At 37.3% G+C, this 20,079-nt stretch overlaps 2 protein-coding genes across 4 annotated transcripts in view; one reads left to right on the top strand and one right to left on the bottom strand.

Annotated features, from left to right (window-relative positions):
- Window positions 1-1,631: 1,631 nt before the first annotated feature.
- On the bottom strand, window positions 1,632-12,958 carry aoc1 (amine oxidase copper containing 1). The gene is made up of 5 exons (XM_014023812.1): window positions 12,890-12,958; window positions 8,760-10,298; window positions 5,632-5,920; window positions 4,994-5,126; window positions 1,632-2,142 (listed from the first exon to the last, which is right to left on the bottom strand). Exons 2-5 carry the CDS (start codon window positions 10,294-10,296, stop codon window positions 1,873-1,875), a joined length of 2,229 nt encoding a protein of 742 aa, XP_013879266.1. The 5' UTR covers window positions 10,297-10,298; window positions 12,890-12,958; the 3' UTR covers window positions 1,632-1,872.
- Window positions 12,959-17,526: 4,568 nt separating this feature from the next.
- Window positions 17,527-20,079, top strand: part of sspo (SCO-spondin) — a gene marked incomplete in the record, with an annotated part of 130,682 nt that continues 128,129 nt past the window's right edge. For all 3 annotated transcript variants that reach the window (XM_014023811.1, XM_014023810.1, XM_014023809.1), the window contains 3 exon segments: window positions 17,527-17,647; window positions 17,796-17,870; window positions 18,670-18,879. In XM_014023811.1, the coding sequence (XP_013879265.1) occupies window positions 17,818-17,870; window positions 18,670-18,879 (263 nt within the window).

Here is a 20,079-nt window from a genome sequence, read left to right as displayed (position 1 = left end):
GTTGTGTTTTTATGAGTGTGCTGTCTTGATCCACAATAATTAACCCTTGGAGGTATTTCAAAGCGAGCAGAAGAGGTTGCTTTGAATATACAGTATAATGTTAATAATAATAATAAATTTAATTTGTAACGCACTTTTCATTAACAAAAATCTCAAAGTGCTACAAACATAAAATGGCTAAAAAACAACAACCCCAATTGTTATTCATAGAGGAAGGTATTTGCATTTTAACGTTGCCTGTTGCAGACAACCCTGTTTTCTGTTAGCAAAATATTTCATGAACACTCAGACAGACATAGCAATTTTCAGGAAATAGCCACTGGACATCTAGAGCTTATTAACTGTTGCAGTGAACCAAATGTAGGTCGATCATAATTAAGTGACACAAGTCAATACAAAAATGTGCATTTTGGTCACTTTTACAGATATTAAGCTCAAATTTGATGTGGTAGTAGCTGAGAGTCATTCACAACACATACTTTGAGGTGACATTTTGATGTACGAAAGGGATTGTCCATAACATTAATAACATTAATTTAACCAAAACAGCTTAATTTGTGATGATTTTAGCCTGGAAAATCTTTAAAAGTGAATTCTGATACTGCATTGAGGACTAACAATTAAACTGATTGAAAATTTTTTATTTGTTGAAACTGGAAGGGTAGCAATGCAAACATAAAGCGTAAGATGGTCATATGTGCTGCTGACACTTTGTATGTTGCATGTTAGGTTTCCAGGGACAACGTCCCGGTCCAGCGGGACCCTGAAGTGTTTGCTTGGAAGGATCCGGAATCTCGCTGTTTGCTTTTCAAGGCCTGATGTGTCCCCAGCAAAAAAGACATTCCAGCTGGCGGGTGGGGGGTGGGGTGGGGATTGTTTCAAATGGAGTAGGGCGGATAGAGAGAGTCCTGAATCCTGGATGTTTGCTGTCGCTAAATCTAATCCATGGAGACCTAGCATGAAGTTAGACCCCCCCCCCACACACACACATACACACATTTCTTATATTATCCTCTCTTCACTGGCCAGGCTGCGTGTGTGTGTATTGGTACATACTAGTGAAAAATTATGTTTTTTTTTTCTATTGATTGAGGTAACAAAAAGAACAGTCATTTCATTGTCTGCATGTGTCTGAATGTTTATTTGTCTGACTGTCAGCAAAATATGTTATGAGACACCTGACAGATTTTTATGAAACTTTACATAAAGTAATCACTGAATGTTCAACTTGGATGAAAATGGACAAATGGATGCCACAAAGTGAGTATCAGTCACATGGAGGCAGTGCTTAAAAGCCTGAATTTTGCCTGAAACTCTCAGACTGAAGAAGTCTCTTGGAGGAGAGACGAAACGTTTCATTAGAGAAGAACCATCCAGAGGACCTACACAATATTTTTTTCTTTTTGGATGCCACAAACTTCATAAACACAAAACTGGCTATAACTAAGTCCGTTTCATTAACTTCACCAATACCTACTGGCGTCAACTCTGTTAGCAAAATATCTCATGAACCACGGGATGAATCTCAATGAAACTTTCAGAAAATAATCACATATATATCATAGATTCACTTTTGGAGACAACCCGATTCAAGATGACCACCACAGCTAATAAAACAGTAAACACAACAATGACAATAACTCAGTTAATTCTTACAAACAATCTGTTAAAAATTGAGATGACAGTAGCTGAGAGGCCTCCCCCTTCCTGTACAAGTTTCCATAGCTGACATACATTTTCTTTAAGAATGTCTCCCTTTTGTTAGCTATTTATCTGAGACAGCTCTGTCAAAATTAAGTCATTTCAATTGGTTTGAAATCATGAATGTACAATTAGCATGGGACAACCGTAGCATTTATTATCACAATGTTTCTACACTCCTGCATAAGTGCCATTGTAGAAGAACGGCTTCTCGCTCACACAATGACCTATGACCTCAGGGGTCCATCTCTGAACTTTGGGTTTGCCGTCGCTGCCGGGTCGGACAATGACGGTGTTTTTGGACGCCACGGAGGGGTCTTCGTTAAAGAAGTTGAAGGGTCTGAGAAAGAAGCCCACGGCATTGCCAGGTGTTGCCGTGTTGGGGATGTCTTCTGAATGAGGCACGTGGAGGAAGCCCACCGTTACCCATGCGACCAGGTCCTGCACACAAAACAGTAAATATCCCCCAAGGATTATTTATTTTCAGAGGTGTCAAAAGTATTCACATTCATTACTTACGTAGAAGTATAGATACTAGGGTTTAAAATACTTTTTTGTAAGTAGATGTATCAAGTCAAGCTTTTTACTCAAGTAAAAGTATAAAAGTACTGGTTTTGAAAGTACTTAAAGTATAAAGGTAAAAGTAATGAACACTTTAAAAAGCTATTCAGGGTAAATGCTTTTTTATTTGAAAATAGATATCTTTATATTTAGCAGCCAATCTGAAGACATTTAATTTAAAAAATACTTAAATCATTTGAACTAATTGATGAATAACAACACATTTTAATTATTTAATGTATAAAACCCTCACATTATACAAAATAAAAAAATCTAAATAAATAAATAAATATTGTTTTATTCTAGATCTTTCGAAGAAAAAACATGTTGGACTGATCTCAAAAAGATTTTATTTATCCTGAAATTAAATCAGTTTGTTACTGAAAATTTCAGAAAACACAATGATTATCTTCATTGTAGTCTACATCTGCTACAGTATGTCCTGCTGGAATGTGATGTGATTTGTGTCATACAGGTGTGATGGAGTGAGTTCAATCCAATAGGATGTCAGATTGGTATTTATTTACATTTCTCATCAACCACAATCAGATTCACTCTATCCATGGGCTTCATGTATCTGGATAGATTTCTATTTATTTATTTATTTATTTATTTATTTATTTATTTATTTATTTATTTATTTATTTATTTATGAACAATGAAAAGATAGAATAAAAACAAGTCAAAGTGAAAGAGAAATGAAATACTTTTTGTATTTTTAAAAAGTAAGGAGTAGAAAGTACAGATAATTGAATTAAAATGTAAGAAGTATAAAGTAGACTGAAAAATAATTACTCCACTAAAGTATAAATAACCAAAATTTCTACTTCAGTAAAGTAACAAAGTATTTGTACTTAGTTACTTGACACCTCTGTATTTTTTACTTCTTTTAACAGTAGGTCAGAAATGGGTTTTAATCTTCCTAGAAAAGCAAATAAAAGGAAATGTGAGCGTTACAGAGCATGGGAGATCTGACGAAGCTTCCAGGGTATATTACACCTGTCTGTTTGTAAAAGGTGATTATGCATCACTTCTTTGTTTTTCTTTTTGTTTAACTTTTTCTCTAAACAACCATGATAAAAAACAAAAAGATATAGAAATAAAAACAAAAATACACTTTGCAAATTAGAGGTAGGTTCTCTGAGATGTCCTCAGTAATAGGGACAGGATTGTCCTGGATAGTGGATATCTGCTCATGCTTTGATATCTCTGAGTGATACATCCTCCCAGTTATGATGAAAAGAGTGGTGGTGTTATGTCTTACTGATAAGCTTTGATCAAATTATCAGTCTGACAGTTACAGATTCCGCTGCTCGGATCTGTCTCATCACTGGGATGTTTGGCTTGATGTCCCTCTTATAATAAATTAATAAAAGTCAACAAGCTAATCTTCCTACCTAATATCTCTTTTTGCCAGGACAGATAACACATTAGGCCCACACTACAAGATTTTATTTTTTAACTATGAGATGAAAGTCATAATACCTTGAGAAAAATGTACTTGAAAAATATTATGATAATAAAGTCATAATACTACAAGAATAAAGTCATAATTTAATGGAAAATAAAGTTGCAATATTAAGAGATTAAAGTTGTTATATTGTAAGAACTCCTACACTTCATCTTACAGCTTTGTTAAAATGAGAAATATGGAACATCTTGTGAAGTTATACTTGGTATTGGTTTAAAAATACTTAATCTTTTAAAATAGCATGGGGTTATCATGAGTAGCTGGACTTTGAAACGATTGTGCAAATGATTATATGGATTCATATGATAAACTGAAGCTGTATTGCAGTTAATGGCTGCACTGACGGATTTCGTTACATGATGTGGATGGAAGCATACAGTGACCCAAAAATAATCAAACTACTTTATAAACACAGGTTTGAGGAAAATGAGGAGTAAAAAAAATCCAGAATAGAATATGGATGTCTTGTAAGATTTTGACTTCATTCTCGCAATAATACAAGTTCATTCTCTAAATATTATGGAAAAAAAGTAATGATAAACTTTAATCCCGTAAAAAAATAATAAATTGCATGGACAGAATTTTTTTATTTTGTGTTCAGATGCAATACACTGTAAAAAATGAAATGTTGGATTTACTTAACCATATTATGTTACCTGGTTCCACTTAACTGAGTTGAGTAAATTCAAAGCAATATACCAGTTTTTTAATCAAAGCAACATGAGTATGTTGCTTTGAATTTACTCAACTCAGTTAAGTGGAACCAGGTCACATAACATTGTTAAGTAAATCCAACATTTCATTTTTAGAGTGTAGTATTGGGTTCCCTCGCAATACCTTTTGTGTTCCCTCTCAATGGTCGTTTCTCACTGTTGTGCCTGCAGGTTTATTTACAAATTCACATGCTCACCATTAGCGAGTTAGCCTACTACTTTAAACTTTTGCGTGGGAATGCAAAACAATATTGCAAGGGAATGTAACGTTTGCGAGGTAACGCAATAGTATTCTGTGGGAACGCAAAATAAAAAAAAAATCCCCCCATGTCCCCTCGCAGGGTCCTTACACTCCAGTGTCACAAAGTTTGATACTAAAACTAAATGTCAAGTTCACAATTGTGGTCAACATGTTTTAGGATAAATAAGAAAGACAGTTTTGACTCCAAATGACTCATTTGACATTTGCCTTCTGACATTACATTATCACACTATGGTCATGTATAACCAACAGTGTGTGATGTGTAACTGAAAACTAACACTATACCTTGTTGACTATGTCTTCATTGTTGCGGATGTAGTCCTCAAAGGATACTACAGGATCCCAGGGGTCATTCTGAGTGTAAATACTGCTGCTTGTGGATTCACTATCTTTATGGCGCGTCACAGCCAGAGGATATCTGGAAGACATAATTCAAAGTTTACAGAATATGATCACAGTTGGTTTTAAAATTAGCTTGGATGGGATTTGAAAACCCACTGGCTTCCCTTGCTTTCAAGTCAAACATTTAGAGATAAAGCTTAGCTTTAAGCACTGTGACTGGTCTTGTGGAAGACTCATGAATGTGGATTGTGTCTTTATGTGAGTTGATGTAAAACTGTTATTATTGAATATTACCAACAGGCAAGAATCAGACATCTTCCCCACATTTTTCTTTTACCTAAAACAATCTATTGCTTGTTGTTTCTAAAAGTATCATCATCAAAGCAACACTGTTTCTAGAAATGTTTTCATTCACACTGAAAATCACAAAAGAATCTAAAACTAAGCAAGCCTTAGATGCAGATTATAACCAATGTGCTCATTGTAAATGTGTTGAACTGTAAAATTATGAACAAAATAAAAACATAGAGCACCCTGTGTTACTTGTCTTTTGAGTAGCAACGAGTTTTGCGTGTGTTTACCTCGACCAACTGATGCCATTTTCCTCCTGCCAGCCTCTAGGAAGGACACTGAGTGCATGTGAGTTAAACTGAATGCGATAACCCTTCTGGTGCCCCCATTTGCTCTTCTCATTGGGGTTATAAAAGTGCAAGTAGCGGGGAAGTTTCTTGCCGAAGCGGAAAGCAGCTTCTCGCTCCCTCTTGTGCTCTGTCCTGTGCAACTTAGATTGAACGATGAAATTCTTCGGACTCCATGGATTTGTAAAGTTCACGTATTTTAGCTCCATTGTTTCAAAGCTGTTCTCTCGACCTGTAAATTCAAAAGACAATTGACATGTGATACATGAACTACATGAACTTAAAAAATAATATTGTCTTTTTACTATTTACTTCAACATTAATGTGCTAATCCATTCATCCACATAGATTGTTCAAACTTGAATCATAACAAACAAAAACATTGGTAGTAAGTCAAAAAGAGAAACCCAGAAAACTGTCGCCCTAACACTGTCCAGAGTCCAACTGGTATGCTACTTCAAATCCATCGATTGCCTCAGTCTTACATGCAACACTGAAAAGACATGTTAACCATCCAGTGGCAGATCTAGGATTTTTCTGAATAAGGGGCCATCAAGGGGCCACAATATTCTTAGAGGGGCCAAGTTGTTATTTAACATCTTTGTACACAAATCTTTGATTTTGGTTAGGTGTATACATTTAACCAGTCACACATGTTCAAACACTTGTAACATAATTTTAAAAATCGTGCATGTATATTCTCCTTACAAGTTTTAAATGCATTTTTACTGTACATAGATCAAATACCCTCAAACACACAGCATGTAAGATAATCCAGCCATTGTTTGTTAGTGGAAAGACTTTTCCTGCATGACTGTTCAAATCTCAAGAAGAGAAGACGGCATCTGTAACCCCGGATTTATACTAGATGCGTCTCCACTCCGCTGTGCTGCGCTGCGCGGTCGCAGCTGTTCATTTGTGTCTCAATTTATACAGCATCCACTCCGCTCCGGTCCGACAGACGTGCAGGAAGGAGAACGCGCGATAAATTCAGTGACAAATGTGGAAGTCACAGCAAAAAATAATTAATTCTGTGAAAGACTAACTCCAAACACAGCTGAAAACATTGATAGAAAGGCTTTTGGTATCTATGTTGAAAATGTCTCGCTGTCGTCTTTCTGAAACTTCTGATTTCAAAATAAAATCCATGTGTATCGGGTGTGTACACATATGCTTCATGCTACATGTTTCCATCTGCTTCCCAAACAGAACGATACATTCTGACAGCATTTGTGTAGAAATATATCCATAGTATTTATTAATATAGCTGCAAATTCGACAGTATTTCGACGAATTATCCCACCTAAAAGTGTCTTATTTTGAAAATACGGATGTTGTGCTCGTTTCTTTTCCTGCTGGTGCAACGTAATCTTTAAAAATTGACTCCGGCGCAGCTCCGGTGTCCGGCAAAAATAGGATCTGTTCTAATTTTTTACTGATAGCCGTCCGCTCACCACCGCCCTGCGCAGCCACTGTAAACACTCTCATTGATTAGAATGTTAAACTGTAGGAATATTATTCAAGAAAATTCATAAAAACATAAAAAAGACAACCTCCTACATGAAAATGAAAACCCGTGGAGAGGAAGCAGTAATCAGTACACATGTTTGCAGTTAGTTAAAATATAATCAAAGAAATTTTGCATTAAAAGCCTTGAAAGTGTTTTATACTTAAGGTAAGAGCAAATCTGCATGTCCAATGGTAAAATAAACTATCAGGACTAAACAGCTTTGTACTTTGAAAGGGAAACAAATAAAACCTAGTGATAGTAATATTTCAGTTTGGTCAACAAACATTGACTGTGAATCAGTGGTAAAAAGTCACATGACCTGGGTTTTAGACTTTAATCTGATCAATCACCATTTTGTCAGAATGATGGATAGATAAAGTTGAGAATAGCAGCAGATGAAATGAGTCCATGAATAAAAAAAATGGTGAGCTACATCTAATGGCCAGAACTCTGCAGTTTTCACTCATTTACAGGCCAGCGGTCACTCTTTCAGAGATGAGGATGTTCTCATTCTTGATAGAGAGGAACGTTGGTTTGAGAGAGGAGTAAAAGAAGCCATTTTTGTGAAGAAAGACCGTCCATCATTAAACAGAGGTGGAGGCCTCCGTTTTCAGTTGTCCCCCTCCTACAGTGCTGTTATTGCCAGTATCACTCCACCCCCTGTTAACAATAGGTGTTAATTAGGTGTCAATGATAGCCATGTGATGTGAGTATCAGTCACCTGGAGGCAGGACTCAAAAGCCTGAATTTTGCCTGAAACTCTCAAACTGAAGAAGTCTCTTGGAGGAGAGACGAAACGTTTCATTAGAGAAGAACCTGTCCAGAAGACCTGTACAATTTTTTTCTTTTTGAATTTTTACCTGGATTACTGAGATGCATCAGGACAGATTCCATGAATACACTGAATAACCAATGTCCAATGATAACAATACAAGTGGTTTTAGGACTAAGATTAAGAAAAAACAGTACAAAAACAGAAAAGGTTTTCTTTTTTTGCACGTGAATTAGGCATTAGAGAGCCAAAACTTTAACCTTGTCAAGGTTCTTTAGGGTATGACGGAAAAGTCTCTGCTACAATCCAATTGGCCCATCAACAATTTTGTTAAACTTTTAATGCAACTTTTGTTAAATTAAACTTTACGTCCTACATTAGCTCATCATATAAGGACTTAAACACATGCTGTGATTAAAGGTAAAAGTGGTTCAACAAAACATTAGTGCAACTATTTGTGGCCAGGCACTTACATTTATGTTTTAATGTTTTGATTGTATGCTGTGATTGGCCATATTTGCTACACTCAGATGTGTAAAACAAATACAGCAAAATATTTAAATGTATAGGCTTACAAGTTTTTTCTAATACCACAGTTGTTTTCTGAAACTACCAGACTATTTGATTTAATTTATGCTACAGATTCCTACATTAAAATCAGTCTGTCTGTCAACCAAAAATCTTTTTTATGACTTTATCATCATTTATTGGTACTGGATTAATTCATTTTGGATCATGGACCAGGATTCAGGAATTAGACAAATGTATCATAATAGTCATTATACTCACCAGCAATATCCAGGTCCACTTTATAATGAATGAGGTGTGTGTGCAGGTTGCCCAGTACATAGTTGTTCACCCTTGTCCCAAAGTGAAGTCCGTTAGGTGTAAAGAAAGTGGCGTGGATATATCCAGAAGCACTGACCTTAACCTCCACCACCCCATTCAAGTAGAACAGGAAATCCCAGATGTAGTCATAGTTGTAAACTGTGGAGGTGGTTCTCAGCACCAGTACAGTGTTCTCCAGCCCTCCAAAGAAGTTGTATCCTCCCTGAAAGTTGGAGTTGAAATGCCTCCTCAGTGGCATGGCGGTGGTCATCTCAAAAATACAGAGAGCATTTTTGTGAAGCACAGGTTTGTCCGTGTCGAAGTAGTGGTGGAGGTCAACAAAGGTCGCAATTTCTGGGCAGTCAATGCCAGGCGCCAGTTCATAAGTGGAGGTGCCCATAGCCCAGCCTGCGTCTATGTATTTTGTTTGCATGGCAGCGGGAGTATCGCCAGCGTAGAAGGCGATAGCTTCTTGGAGACTGATCTCGTAGGCTATCCTTTCGCCATTAAAACGAAGGTCAAACAGTTGAAGCCCAGCTGAGGAGCGTACTCTGTAGGCGAAAGACCATCCAGCGTATTCAACAAAATTGCGGTCTATTAAATAGCGATGGCCCTGAGGCTCAACAAGCTTTGGTCCATGAATATTTGTTGGAGTGTTGCTGTGACCGCGGGGTATGTAGGTGGAAAACAGCTCATCATCATGATGACTAGGCAGTTTAGTGACTTGCACTTCTCCTGATTCATGCTTTGCTACTAGTTCCTCAACACTGTCAAAGTACATGTTGTTAAACCAGACTTTCTCAGCAAACCACTTTTCTGGGTCTAGATCCTGGTGATTGATCAGCACTTCGAATCCAATTGGGTGAATGAAATAACCCTCTATAAACTTCTGCAACATAATCCATGACCTCCGCTCGCCTGAAGCCAGCCCACGGGGAGCAATGTCTGAGAAAGTAAGGCAGCGGTCAGAACAGTTGGTGTAGGAATACCCGTCTGTCACCTCAAAAAGCACCTTGTGAGCTGTAGTTGAGATCTTCTTGAGGATGTTGTCAATATGGTCATACTCTACAGAAGTGATTGGTCGTGACTCAAACTGAATAGGTTTCCCACTCTTAAAACTTTTGATTTTATGATATGTCGGGGATGGCAGAGAACCCACAATGTACTCAGTGATGTTGGGTTTGGTCTGGTTCCCGTACAGGATGACCGCACGGGCTTGACGAGGGGGTCTGGCGTGTCCAGAGTCTAGTGCTTTCAAGGCCTCGTGTTTCTTTGGCAGGTGGAGTTCTATCAGCAGGATGCTATTCTTCTTCAGAGTTTTGCTTCGAGCATCGGTGAGCTCCATCTCTGGAATACCGTGCAGGTAGGCTCGGACAGCTCTCATCTCACGTACTGTAAGATCAGCAAATATAGGGGCGCCGTGATGAGCCCAGTCTCTGGATCTGGAAGCATGGTAACCAGCCAAACAGAGCATCTGCAGCACGAAGAAAAGCCTCATGGCTGAAATATAGAAAAAAAAAGTCATTTCTTTGTAGGAATTTGCTGAACAATGGAAAATAGGATAGAGTTGACATCAAATGTTTACATAAAGAGACACATAACTGTTTTTGTTTCCATGTATTAAATCAGCTTAAACTTTTCTTGTTTTAAATCAGTTACGATTCACAAAATGTACGTCTTTTAAATGCACGAATAATCAAAATATACATTTTTACTTTCCTCATAGTCATAAATCATAAAAAAATCCAGCGATACTGCAGCCTTTACTTTATTCCTTTTAGTGTTTACAGCTTGATATACTGTTTCCTCATTTCCCTTTTTTCTGTTTGGTTTTATTACATTTCTTATTTTATTAGTCTCCCATAAAGATAGTAGGGACAGCTGTAACCCTGTGGTAAAGATATTGCTTTCAAGTTATAAGATTGGAGGTTAAACACTGCCCCCCCTTCCCTTTGGCTCAAATGTTCTTATCAGTGAGAATATTAAGTTTTTTTTTTTTACAGTCATACCTCTCAGTGATGGTTTTTGGACTTTAGTTTAGTTGTTTGGAACTTTAGCTTGTTCTTTTCAACCTTACATAATGCACAGGTGCCAAACTCTGGTCCTGGAAGGACTCAGCCCTGCATGTTTTAGAGGTTTCTCTGGTCCAGTTCACCTGATATGGATGAATGGGTTAGTGGTGGGAGGTTTGGCTCTTTTCAGAGAGACAACCTTTGTCCGGCTCCCAGGGAAGAGTCGGTTCTTTCTGCTGCCAAACAACTCATAGCTTATTATCATCTGTAGCCTCATTTTTCAGCTTTACCTGGCAAATATAAATGCTTTGTTTGATGATAAACCCTTTCACATTTAGTGTTTTTATGAGAAGGCTTGTAATTGCCCAATTTTGTGTATTTGTTGTTACAAAACCAGGTGTTCTTATTTTATTAAATATTTGCATCAAACTTTTATTTATTTTTTATTAAACAGATACTGGACCTTGGAGGGGTTGGACAGAAGTTCCCGATTGTCACGTCTGCCGCCCTCTCTGTTTTTATAATGTTTTATTTGTTTCTCTGCTCCAACACACCTAACTCAGTAACTGTATTACTTTTTCAAGTTCTGCAGAAGATGATTGATCATCCATTCAGTCAGGTCAGGTGTCGGGCAGAGGAACAAGTAAAACATGCAGAATAACAACTCAAGAGGACTCAGTTTGTCCATCCATGTCCTACATCATTTGATTGGTCACAAAGCCAGTGAAAGGAAAGAAATTTGGGGATCCAGCTTCACTTGATGAGAGTCTGCTCTTCTAATTCACCACAAAGCATGACACATCACTAGAATGGGTGATTAACTGGCTTCTGTACTTGAAGAGGTTATTTAGTCACCGATTCAGGTGTGTTGGAGCAGAGGAACAAGGAAAACATGCAGGATAGTAGCGCCCGAAAACTGGAGTTTGACACCTGTGTCATAAAGGTGTAAAAGTGAATGTTTCAGCACAGCTTCACAAAGGTTCCACAGTTTTTCAGTCAAGCTGAGATCTGGACTTTAACTACACCATTGCAACAAATTAAAATAATTTAAACCATTTTGATGTGCAACTGTAGATTTCCCGGCACTGTGTTTGGTATCATTGTCTCGATGCATCATGACACAATTAAGTCCAGTCCTAACCCTCACACTGACTCTGGGATACTTTGGTGGAGTTCATGGTTGAATCAGTGATTGCAAGGTGCCCAGATTCTATGTCTGCACAGCACACTCAAAGCTGTGCTGATATGCTGCTTGCTTTTCTCCAATCATGAAGAAAAACCTCTCCTTTACTCGTATCTGTCCAAAGGGCATTGAACATCGATAGCTCCAGTATGACCCCAACTGAGTGGTGTGATGAGACAATGATACCAAACTCAGCAATAAATCTACAACAGAAAAAAAATGAAAAGAACAGAATGAAGCTGTTGCAATGGTCAAGTCAAAGTCCAGACCTTAATGAAACACTGTGGTGTGACTTTCAGAGAGATGTGCCGAAACTAATGAGAGGAAAGTTTTTCTTTTCCATTTTTTCCCCATTGAATAATATAACAATACTCTTTATTGTCTGTGTTCACATTCAAAATAATAGCTCCAAGTGCAGTATTTAGCTTATTGTGTAAGAAATGTACATACTGTACATGTAGTAAATTTTACATATATTATATAAAATTAATGTTCAGACTTTGGATAGTTTAATGCATCGAGATTAATATAAATAAGTGAACAGAATGTGGGTACTCATACTTGGTTGGTATCAATCACAACCTTGCAATTTTCAGAAAGTAAACCAACATTTCCTAAAACTTGCACACTTTTGTAAGATAATAAGTTGCAACAACAAAATGCTTTTCATTGTTATAGAATATATGCCTGAGAAACACATAATATTGGCCCTTTAAAGTCCAGTTTAGAGCCATTTCAAAGAAAATATTTCTAATCAAAAAGCAGCCACTCTAAAGGAGAAACAACCCATTTTAATTTAACATAAAATGTCCTAATGAATCAGTGTTTTGGTTTTGTGTAGCAGGTTAAAGAAATGCAGTGAGTTTATAAACAACGAAAAGACAAATCTACTGTACCTGCAGTTGTCTTTTGCCTCCAATGCTTCAAAAAGATGGATTAATTCAGTCGTTCAGCTTCAGCCGTCAGTGTTCATACCAACACAAACTAATTCATTGCTGCTTCTTGTATTTATATGTCCTACTTCGCAGAGATGTGCTGATTGGCCAACACATGGTGGTAAAGGTGATAAACTAATCAGCGGTCTTTCACAAGGCAATAAAAGCGCAGTCCTTTCGACAACAAGTCTTTTGAAGAAGCACAGTAATGTAAGACATTGATTCATATTGAGTCTAAAATGCACTTCATTTGTACATATTTATATTTGAGAGGCTCAGAATATTTTTATAAACAGTTTTTGTACTCATAGAATAGTTAGAATACTGTGATTAAGCTACAACTCTCACCGATTCAACACAATCAGACATATTTACTTTAGACATACTTTTAGTTGTCAGACTTCCTTGTTTGTGAACTGGGTCACCTGGATAAATGACGTCACATCTCCGTCTTCGATGATGTCATTTCCAGGAAGGCTAAGTCCTGAAGAATATTGTTAAAAGCTTCTGTGTTTTGAGGAAAAACTGGGCCAGTTGCTAGTGATCTGACTCCCTGCGCCTTTGGTCCAGGCCTGAAGTACTGCTCATTTTTTACACGTGCAAAAACACATTCACATCTGAAGCTGAACCGGATTCCTGCACATAATTAGGCCTTGTACGTTGGAACAATGCACAATTTCTCCCAGTACAAATAAATAAATAAATAAATAAATAAAAAATATGAGGTTGAACTGATTAAATTTAAAAGTTAGCATTTTCTTTCTACCAGATAGAATCAGACAACTGACAACAAAACTTTAACTGAAAATGCCTTGTTGATTCAAACACCTGTCAACACAAAACTGTATTTGATGTGCTGTATTGTATACTTGTTTATTATTGTATGTATGTATTGTGTTATTTTTATTTTAGCAGCACTTTTATTTTTATCTTAGTGTGTCTGGATTTGTTCAGTCTAATTTCTTGTCCTTAATAATTGTGCATATGTTGTATTTATATTCTTGTATTTGATTGTGTTTTTAGACATCATGGCCAGGGGACTTCAGATGAAAAACAGCCTTTTATTCTGTTTTATTTGAACTTGCAAATTGTCATGTGTTTCATTAAGTTGCACTGTCCCCTTGCAAATAAATAAATCAAATTGAATCTTCAAAGAATGCAGGTTGCCCAATGAATTCAATGCAAAAGTTTTAGACGATGATAATCTTGTGGTGAGAAATGAGAGTTTTAGCCCTTTTAGACAAACCTTGTGAATGACTCTGCTTTGCTTGTATATTTTTTTTTCAAAAAAGCTCAGTTAAAACAAGATAGGGTTGCAAATAAAATGTATAATACAATGTAGTACAGGGTATACAGGAAAACAAAGGTTTATTTTATATGAAAAACTGAAGATGAAACAGTGTTAGACTACGTGCAGATAGGAAACACTGGTGCAAACTACAGTTAAAGTTTTATGAGGTTTTTTTTTGTAACAAACAATCTTCACATTTACAGAAACACAATCCACTTCTCAGACCTTTATGTGAAAAAAGTCTCTTCTTTGCACCAATACTGCATTCAGAGCAGGTGTGTGTGAATCTGCCTTTTAGTTCCTTTCTTTAAAAAAACTATGTTTTGTTGAGCATGAGGGCTTTTTTATAACTTGTGTTAATCATAACAAGAGTGAACTTTGTCCCTGCATTGTTCTTTATCAGGCTCAAGTGAAAAGTACAAATTTGAGTTAACCATTACAGACGTTTATCTTAAAATACAATCTGAAAACATTTCAACTCACAGTAAAAACCCATAATCTCCCATATGGAATCATGTCTTCTGCTCTTTGTATCTTTTCTCCGACTCAGAATTTACAGTGTTGTGTAAAATTACACATTTTTAAAAATCCAACATGAGAAGTGCTACTTTATTTCCACCCACCACAACACCATTATTAATATCATATCATTATCATAATTTATCTGATTACTAAGTTCATATTGTCCTGACATCCCTATCTTTTAGATAACTGCTACGATTTGTCATAATCTGTCCTTCTGATTTCAAAGACACCCCTGATGACAGAACGTCCTTGTCCTGTTTTAGAGGCACAGTGAGACCTGTCATGCTGTCATGTGGCTGTTCAATGCTCCGCCTGTATGTAAAAACCATTTCTGTGTGTCTGTTCAGCAGTAGCAGTGGGCCCAGCTCTGTGATTCGGATTTGGTCACGCTGCTGCTCAGCTTTGCAACTGCAAACCTTTCTTAAATCATTCGATGACCACTCACGGAGTGCATTTATTCATGTGTTTCCGCCTTTTAATAAATATTTCCACCTCATTCTTCATGCTTTCTTTTCTTCTCGCTTGGATTATAGTAAGTTTAGTCACATGCTTAAACAAGAAGGAGCTGGACTGTCTTCAGCTCGTCCAGAACTCGGCTGCTACGTTATCACAGACAGAAACAAGCTCACATTGTGTCTGTTTTAGCTTCTCTTCACTGGCTCCAACTTCACTTTAGAACTCATTAAAAAAGTCTAGTTTAAACTATTAGAGTTTCACATGAACAGTCTCCTTCTTACATCTCTGGTTTGATACAGCTGCAGTCGGACAGGTCGAGGTCATCAGGTCAGAGGTTGTTCCAAGCAGACGCACCCTGACTTTAGAATTCACTGCCCCCATCTGTCCACAGCCTTGATTCTAATGATACTTTTAAAAAACATCTGAAGACTATTTTTAGTCTTTTAGAGCAGTGTTTCCCAAAGTTGGGGTCAGGACCCAAAGTGGGGTCCCAAAACATCAAGGTGGGGTCCTGAAATTTTTTTCTGAATTAATGACATTTTTGCCTTAGTTGTTACAAAGGAGTGAGGTTAGTATATTTAAAATGGATAAATGTAGTATAAAAAATATTGTTACTATGCCCATGTTTAGTTGACCTGATACAAATGTTTATCATCCATCAATAGTTAGGGGCTCAGGTCTCTGCTACTGTTTTGTACTATGTTGTGGGTCAAAAGCTGAAAAGTTTGGGAACCACTGCACTTTGGTCCCCAAAGTTGGGCTTGGGACCCAATTATGGGTCATGAAGCACCTTGGATAATCTCCAGAAATCAATTTAAAGGGTAATAAAATAATTGCTGATGCAATATTTTCCCTGTAATCATTACAAAAACACAAAATAAGTAAAAAAAAAAGTATTTGTGTATAAGCTGTTTAGATTGTCAAAAAGCCTGTGTTTTGAGGGTTATCAACAAAGCTCATGTTCTCAGACCAGTAATATTCGGGGCCACACGTTTTTGCCATGAATATTTTATGGGTCAGAAGATAAAAAGTTTGGGAACCACTGCTTTAGAGTGTTTGATGTGTACGTTATACCTGTTTTACTTGTACTTTTCAAGCATATGATGTTAATACTATTTTCAGTTTATGGTCTTAACTTTTATCTTGCTTTTACTGTTGTGAAGTGATTTGTGATTGTACAACCTTTTATGTGTATCGATTGTTTTGGATTAACTTTTCACTCCTTTTTAAACAAGTGGCTAAAATGACCCATACTTCTTGTGTTGCAAAATAGTTTCTGTATTCTTGTGTTTCCTTCCTTCCTTCCTTCCTTCCTTCCTTCCTTCCTTAATGGAGAGGCCCCTCACTATATTACAAATGTTGACTCCTTCTGGTCACAATCTTTGGTTTTCAGGCCAAAATCTCCTGAAGGTTCTTAAAACCAGGTTTAAGACTCGAGGAGACCTGTTCTTTCAAGCAAGAGCCCCTAGAATGTGGACCACCCTGCCCCTGTGTCTCTGTGAAGCTGACTCTGCTTTAAGAAGCGACCGTGTTGAGACAAGCTTTTAGCTAAATGTATTATTTAGTGTTTTATTAGTGGCATAAACTTGTTTTATTGTAAGCTTTCATGCTCATATAGTATGTTTGTATTTATTTTAGTTTTGCTCCCTGTGAAGCACTTTGTGATGTCTGTGAAAAGTGCTGAATAAACATTTGTTAACTTTACTTACTTACAGTGGGTTTAGGGTTAATTAGACTTTACTGAAACTCCTACATTTGGTTTCAGATTCACTCCAACTTCTGAGAAATGATGAAAAGCAAACACAGCAACCTAAATCAGAGTTATCTCTAAGATACAAAGTAATTTGATTTGTGTGCATTTGTGTGAAGTAATTCATCAGTTATGACACACTGTTTCCTGTTTCATTATATCTTCTTTTCTCCAGGTTCTTTACTATTCTGTGGTAACAGCTGTGTTTGAGCCTCCTTTCTCTCATGTAGGAGGTCAGACTTGGGAAATTGGGGAGTATAAAAGCTTTGAGCCTTCACGTCTCATTGGATAAATGTCCTCATCATCCTTCCCGAAATGCCTGCCTTTACAGGATTAGGCTCAGATAAACATGGCTTTTGTCTGTAGCTGAGGCTCCAGCACCGCACCAACACCAGTGAGGTTTGACGGTTCAGATTGGGAGCCTGTTTAGGTCACAGGCCCGGTAACCAATGTTTGCCTTCTCAGCTGTTACCTTACCTCTTATATCCAATGGCAACAGATCCGAATGCCGTGAGTCAGCTCCGCATTTAAAACCCAACACCTTCACATCCAGCACTTCCATGAAATAAGCTCAGAGGTGCTACTGCCCAGCACAGGGAAGGGGTGAGAAAAGACAAACAACAAGACAAAACCAGGAAATACCGCTCAAAACCAAAAGGAATATTTATAACATCCCCCCCCCCAAATCACAACAGAGGTGAGGATTAAACCAGATATCTTTAATAATTTAATGTGAACTCGGAATTTTGACTCAAGAAGCAACAACCAAACAGTTTACAATCTGTTCAATCAGAATCAAACGAATGAAAACTAAAGAACAAAAACATGTTTAAACTTTTTTACAGAACAGATCTGGAGCAGAGAATTATGGGAATATTATTTCTGATTTTCCTCGGTTTACTAGCTGGGACAGAAGCAGGGTGAGTATTACTCAGTGATGATTGATTTAGAATATTTAGTAAACTTAGCCATCAAGGAAGATGAAAACAATTAAACCTGTTGTAGTTTACTCAGGTGAACTGATCCAACAATAGATCAGCTTAATAATTTACTGAATAATTTACTTTTATTACTTGGAAATAGTTGTTGCAAATATTTTACCTCTTACTAAAAACTCTCAGTAATCATATTTTTGTTATATATTTGGTGTGGGCATTTTAAGCAAAACCACTTTACGTTTATTTATTTTAATATATGTATATTTTTTTTATTATTATTTTTCTGTTTCACTGTTGGATCTGGCTCCACTAACCCCACACCTACCACCCACTTCTACAAATATAAAACCAGCTCACAATAACTTCAGCTTCTCATGATTTCATTTCCTCTTAGATAATTTTTAACAAGTTTCAGCTCAGCAACAAACGTTTAAAAACTGAAAAAGCCTTTTAGCAATTTTATGAACACTTTATTACAAATGACGGGGTCCATATGGTTGGAGTTAAGACTTCTGGTGAATTAAATTTTATTCCACCTGAAGCTGAAAAACACTTGAATGAAATAGAAGCTTTTAGCTTGGTGAAGTTTACAGCTGTAAGCTTTATTTTTAACCTCTGAGCTCACCTGTGATCACAGTTTCCACTTTATAGTCCTTTCAAAATAAAATGGCAAAAAGAGGCTGAAGATGCTCTGAGTTGTTTTTCTTATTTTGCTTTAGTTCAGGAGAGAGGATGGACAGTGGTTGCTGTGTCAAATGAGAATTTCTGTGTCGTGTAACAGACACTGGTGTGAACGCACGGTGGAAGAGAAAGTGGAGCGAGTTCTGTCTCCACGTCTGCAGCTGGAGGTGAGCTGCTCCGCCGTGTATCAGTACAACACCCAGGGGTGGAGGCTGGACGTGGACAGAATGCGCAAGAAGCACGGCGGGGATGACGGCATCGCGCTGTATTACAAGCAACAAGGGGAGAAGGCTTCCTGTTTACTGTATAAGTAAGTAAATGTTCAGCACTATGAAGGTTCTCAGGTTCTACAGAACGAGTGGAAATCTCCAGGTACCTCACCTAACCCTCAGAGGGCTTCATTCTGCTCAAACACTTTATCAATGCATCATGACACGCTCTTAATCAAACTTTAAACAAAGTCCTGTGATTTAAAATCAACAAAATAAAAAGGCTTTGTGAAACCTTTTTGTTTAACTGTTGAAGTCAGTGGCTGATCTAGGATTTCTCTGATGGGGTCAAAGGGCCAAAATATTCATAGCGGAGCCAAATATTTGTTCAACGTCCTTGCACACAAATCTCAAGTTTAAATCGTATACATTTAACCAGTCATGTGTTCAAACACTTGTAATATAATTAAAAACCAGCTTGCACTGTAAATTCACTTCACTAGTTTTATGTGCATTTTTACTGTACATACAGAGATAAAATACTGTCAAACACATGAGAAAATCCAGTCATCGTTTATCAGCTGTCTGCAGGTTTGTTCAAACCTTCTGAAGAATAGAAGAATATTTCTGTAAGCTTGATTCATGCTAGACCTTCCTATTTTGACTCATTAGCGCCTCTAGTGTTTGCACATGGAACTACACCATCACTCTCGGGCAAAGGACAAACTGAAATATATTCACAAGGTGCTGTACAATCGTTAACAGTATAAAAATGGTGAAAAGAATAAAATGAAACAGAAAAACATAATTATACATAAGCAACGAAAATTGAAACATCAAATCAGGAATTCATTTCTAAAATTGTAAATCAAACACAAGGTCAACGCAGGTCAAAATATACAATAATACACAAAAACACAATGAAAGCGGGAGAGAAAATATGGCGTAAATTCAATGGTAAAGAAAACAGATTAGCGAAGCATTCACAATGGAGGTAGGCTGGCAGTAATGGTGAAATGATTAGCTAAACACTTGAGAAAAAAAGTGAGTTTTTAGAAGTGTCTTGAAAGAGACAATGTTATCAATGGAGCACAGATTAAATGGGAGTTCAGTCCAGAGCCTGGGGGCCACAGAGGAGAAGGCATGGTCACCACGGGTCTTAAAGCGAGTGAGGGGAAGGAACCATAAGGAGATGTTGATGAGGACAGGGGTTCGTCAGGGATTCAGTCAGATTTCAGCTTGGGCCAGTGCCCCTGTGGCCCCGTCTGTAGAACTGCCCATTGTTAAAGTGTAGGCTATTT

This window comes from Austrofundulus limnaeus, unplaced genomic scaffold (assembly GCF_001266775.1).
Source record: "Austrofundulus limnaeus strain Quisiro unplaced genomic scaffold, Austrofundulus_limnaeus-1.0 Scaffold391, whole genome shotgun sequence".
NCBI lineage: Eukaryota > Metazoa > Chordata > Actinopteri > Cyprinodontiformes > Rivulidae > Austrofundulus > Austrofundulus limnaeus.
The sequence above is the reverse complement of the archived record's forward strand: the minus strand, read 5'-3'. Positions and strand labels throughout refer to the sequence as shown.

What these genes read in the sequence shown, in the direction of transcription:
- aoc1 (XM_014023812.1), bottom strand. Translation starts at nt 10,296, where the DNA reads ATGAGGCTTTTCTTCGTGCTGCAGATGCTCTGTTTGGCTGGTTACCAT. An exon ending in AGTGGACCTGGATATTGCTG is followed by an intron (nt 5,921 to 8,759) that starts GTGAGTATAATG and finishes TTGAATTTACAG; the next exon opens with GTCGAGAGAACAGCTTTGAA. An exon ending in ATGAAGACATAGTCAACAAG is followed by an intron (nt 2,143 to 4,993) that starts GTATAGTGTTAG and finishes TTTTGTGTGCAG; the next exon opens with GACCTGGTCGCATGGGTAAC.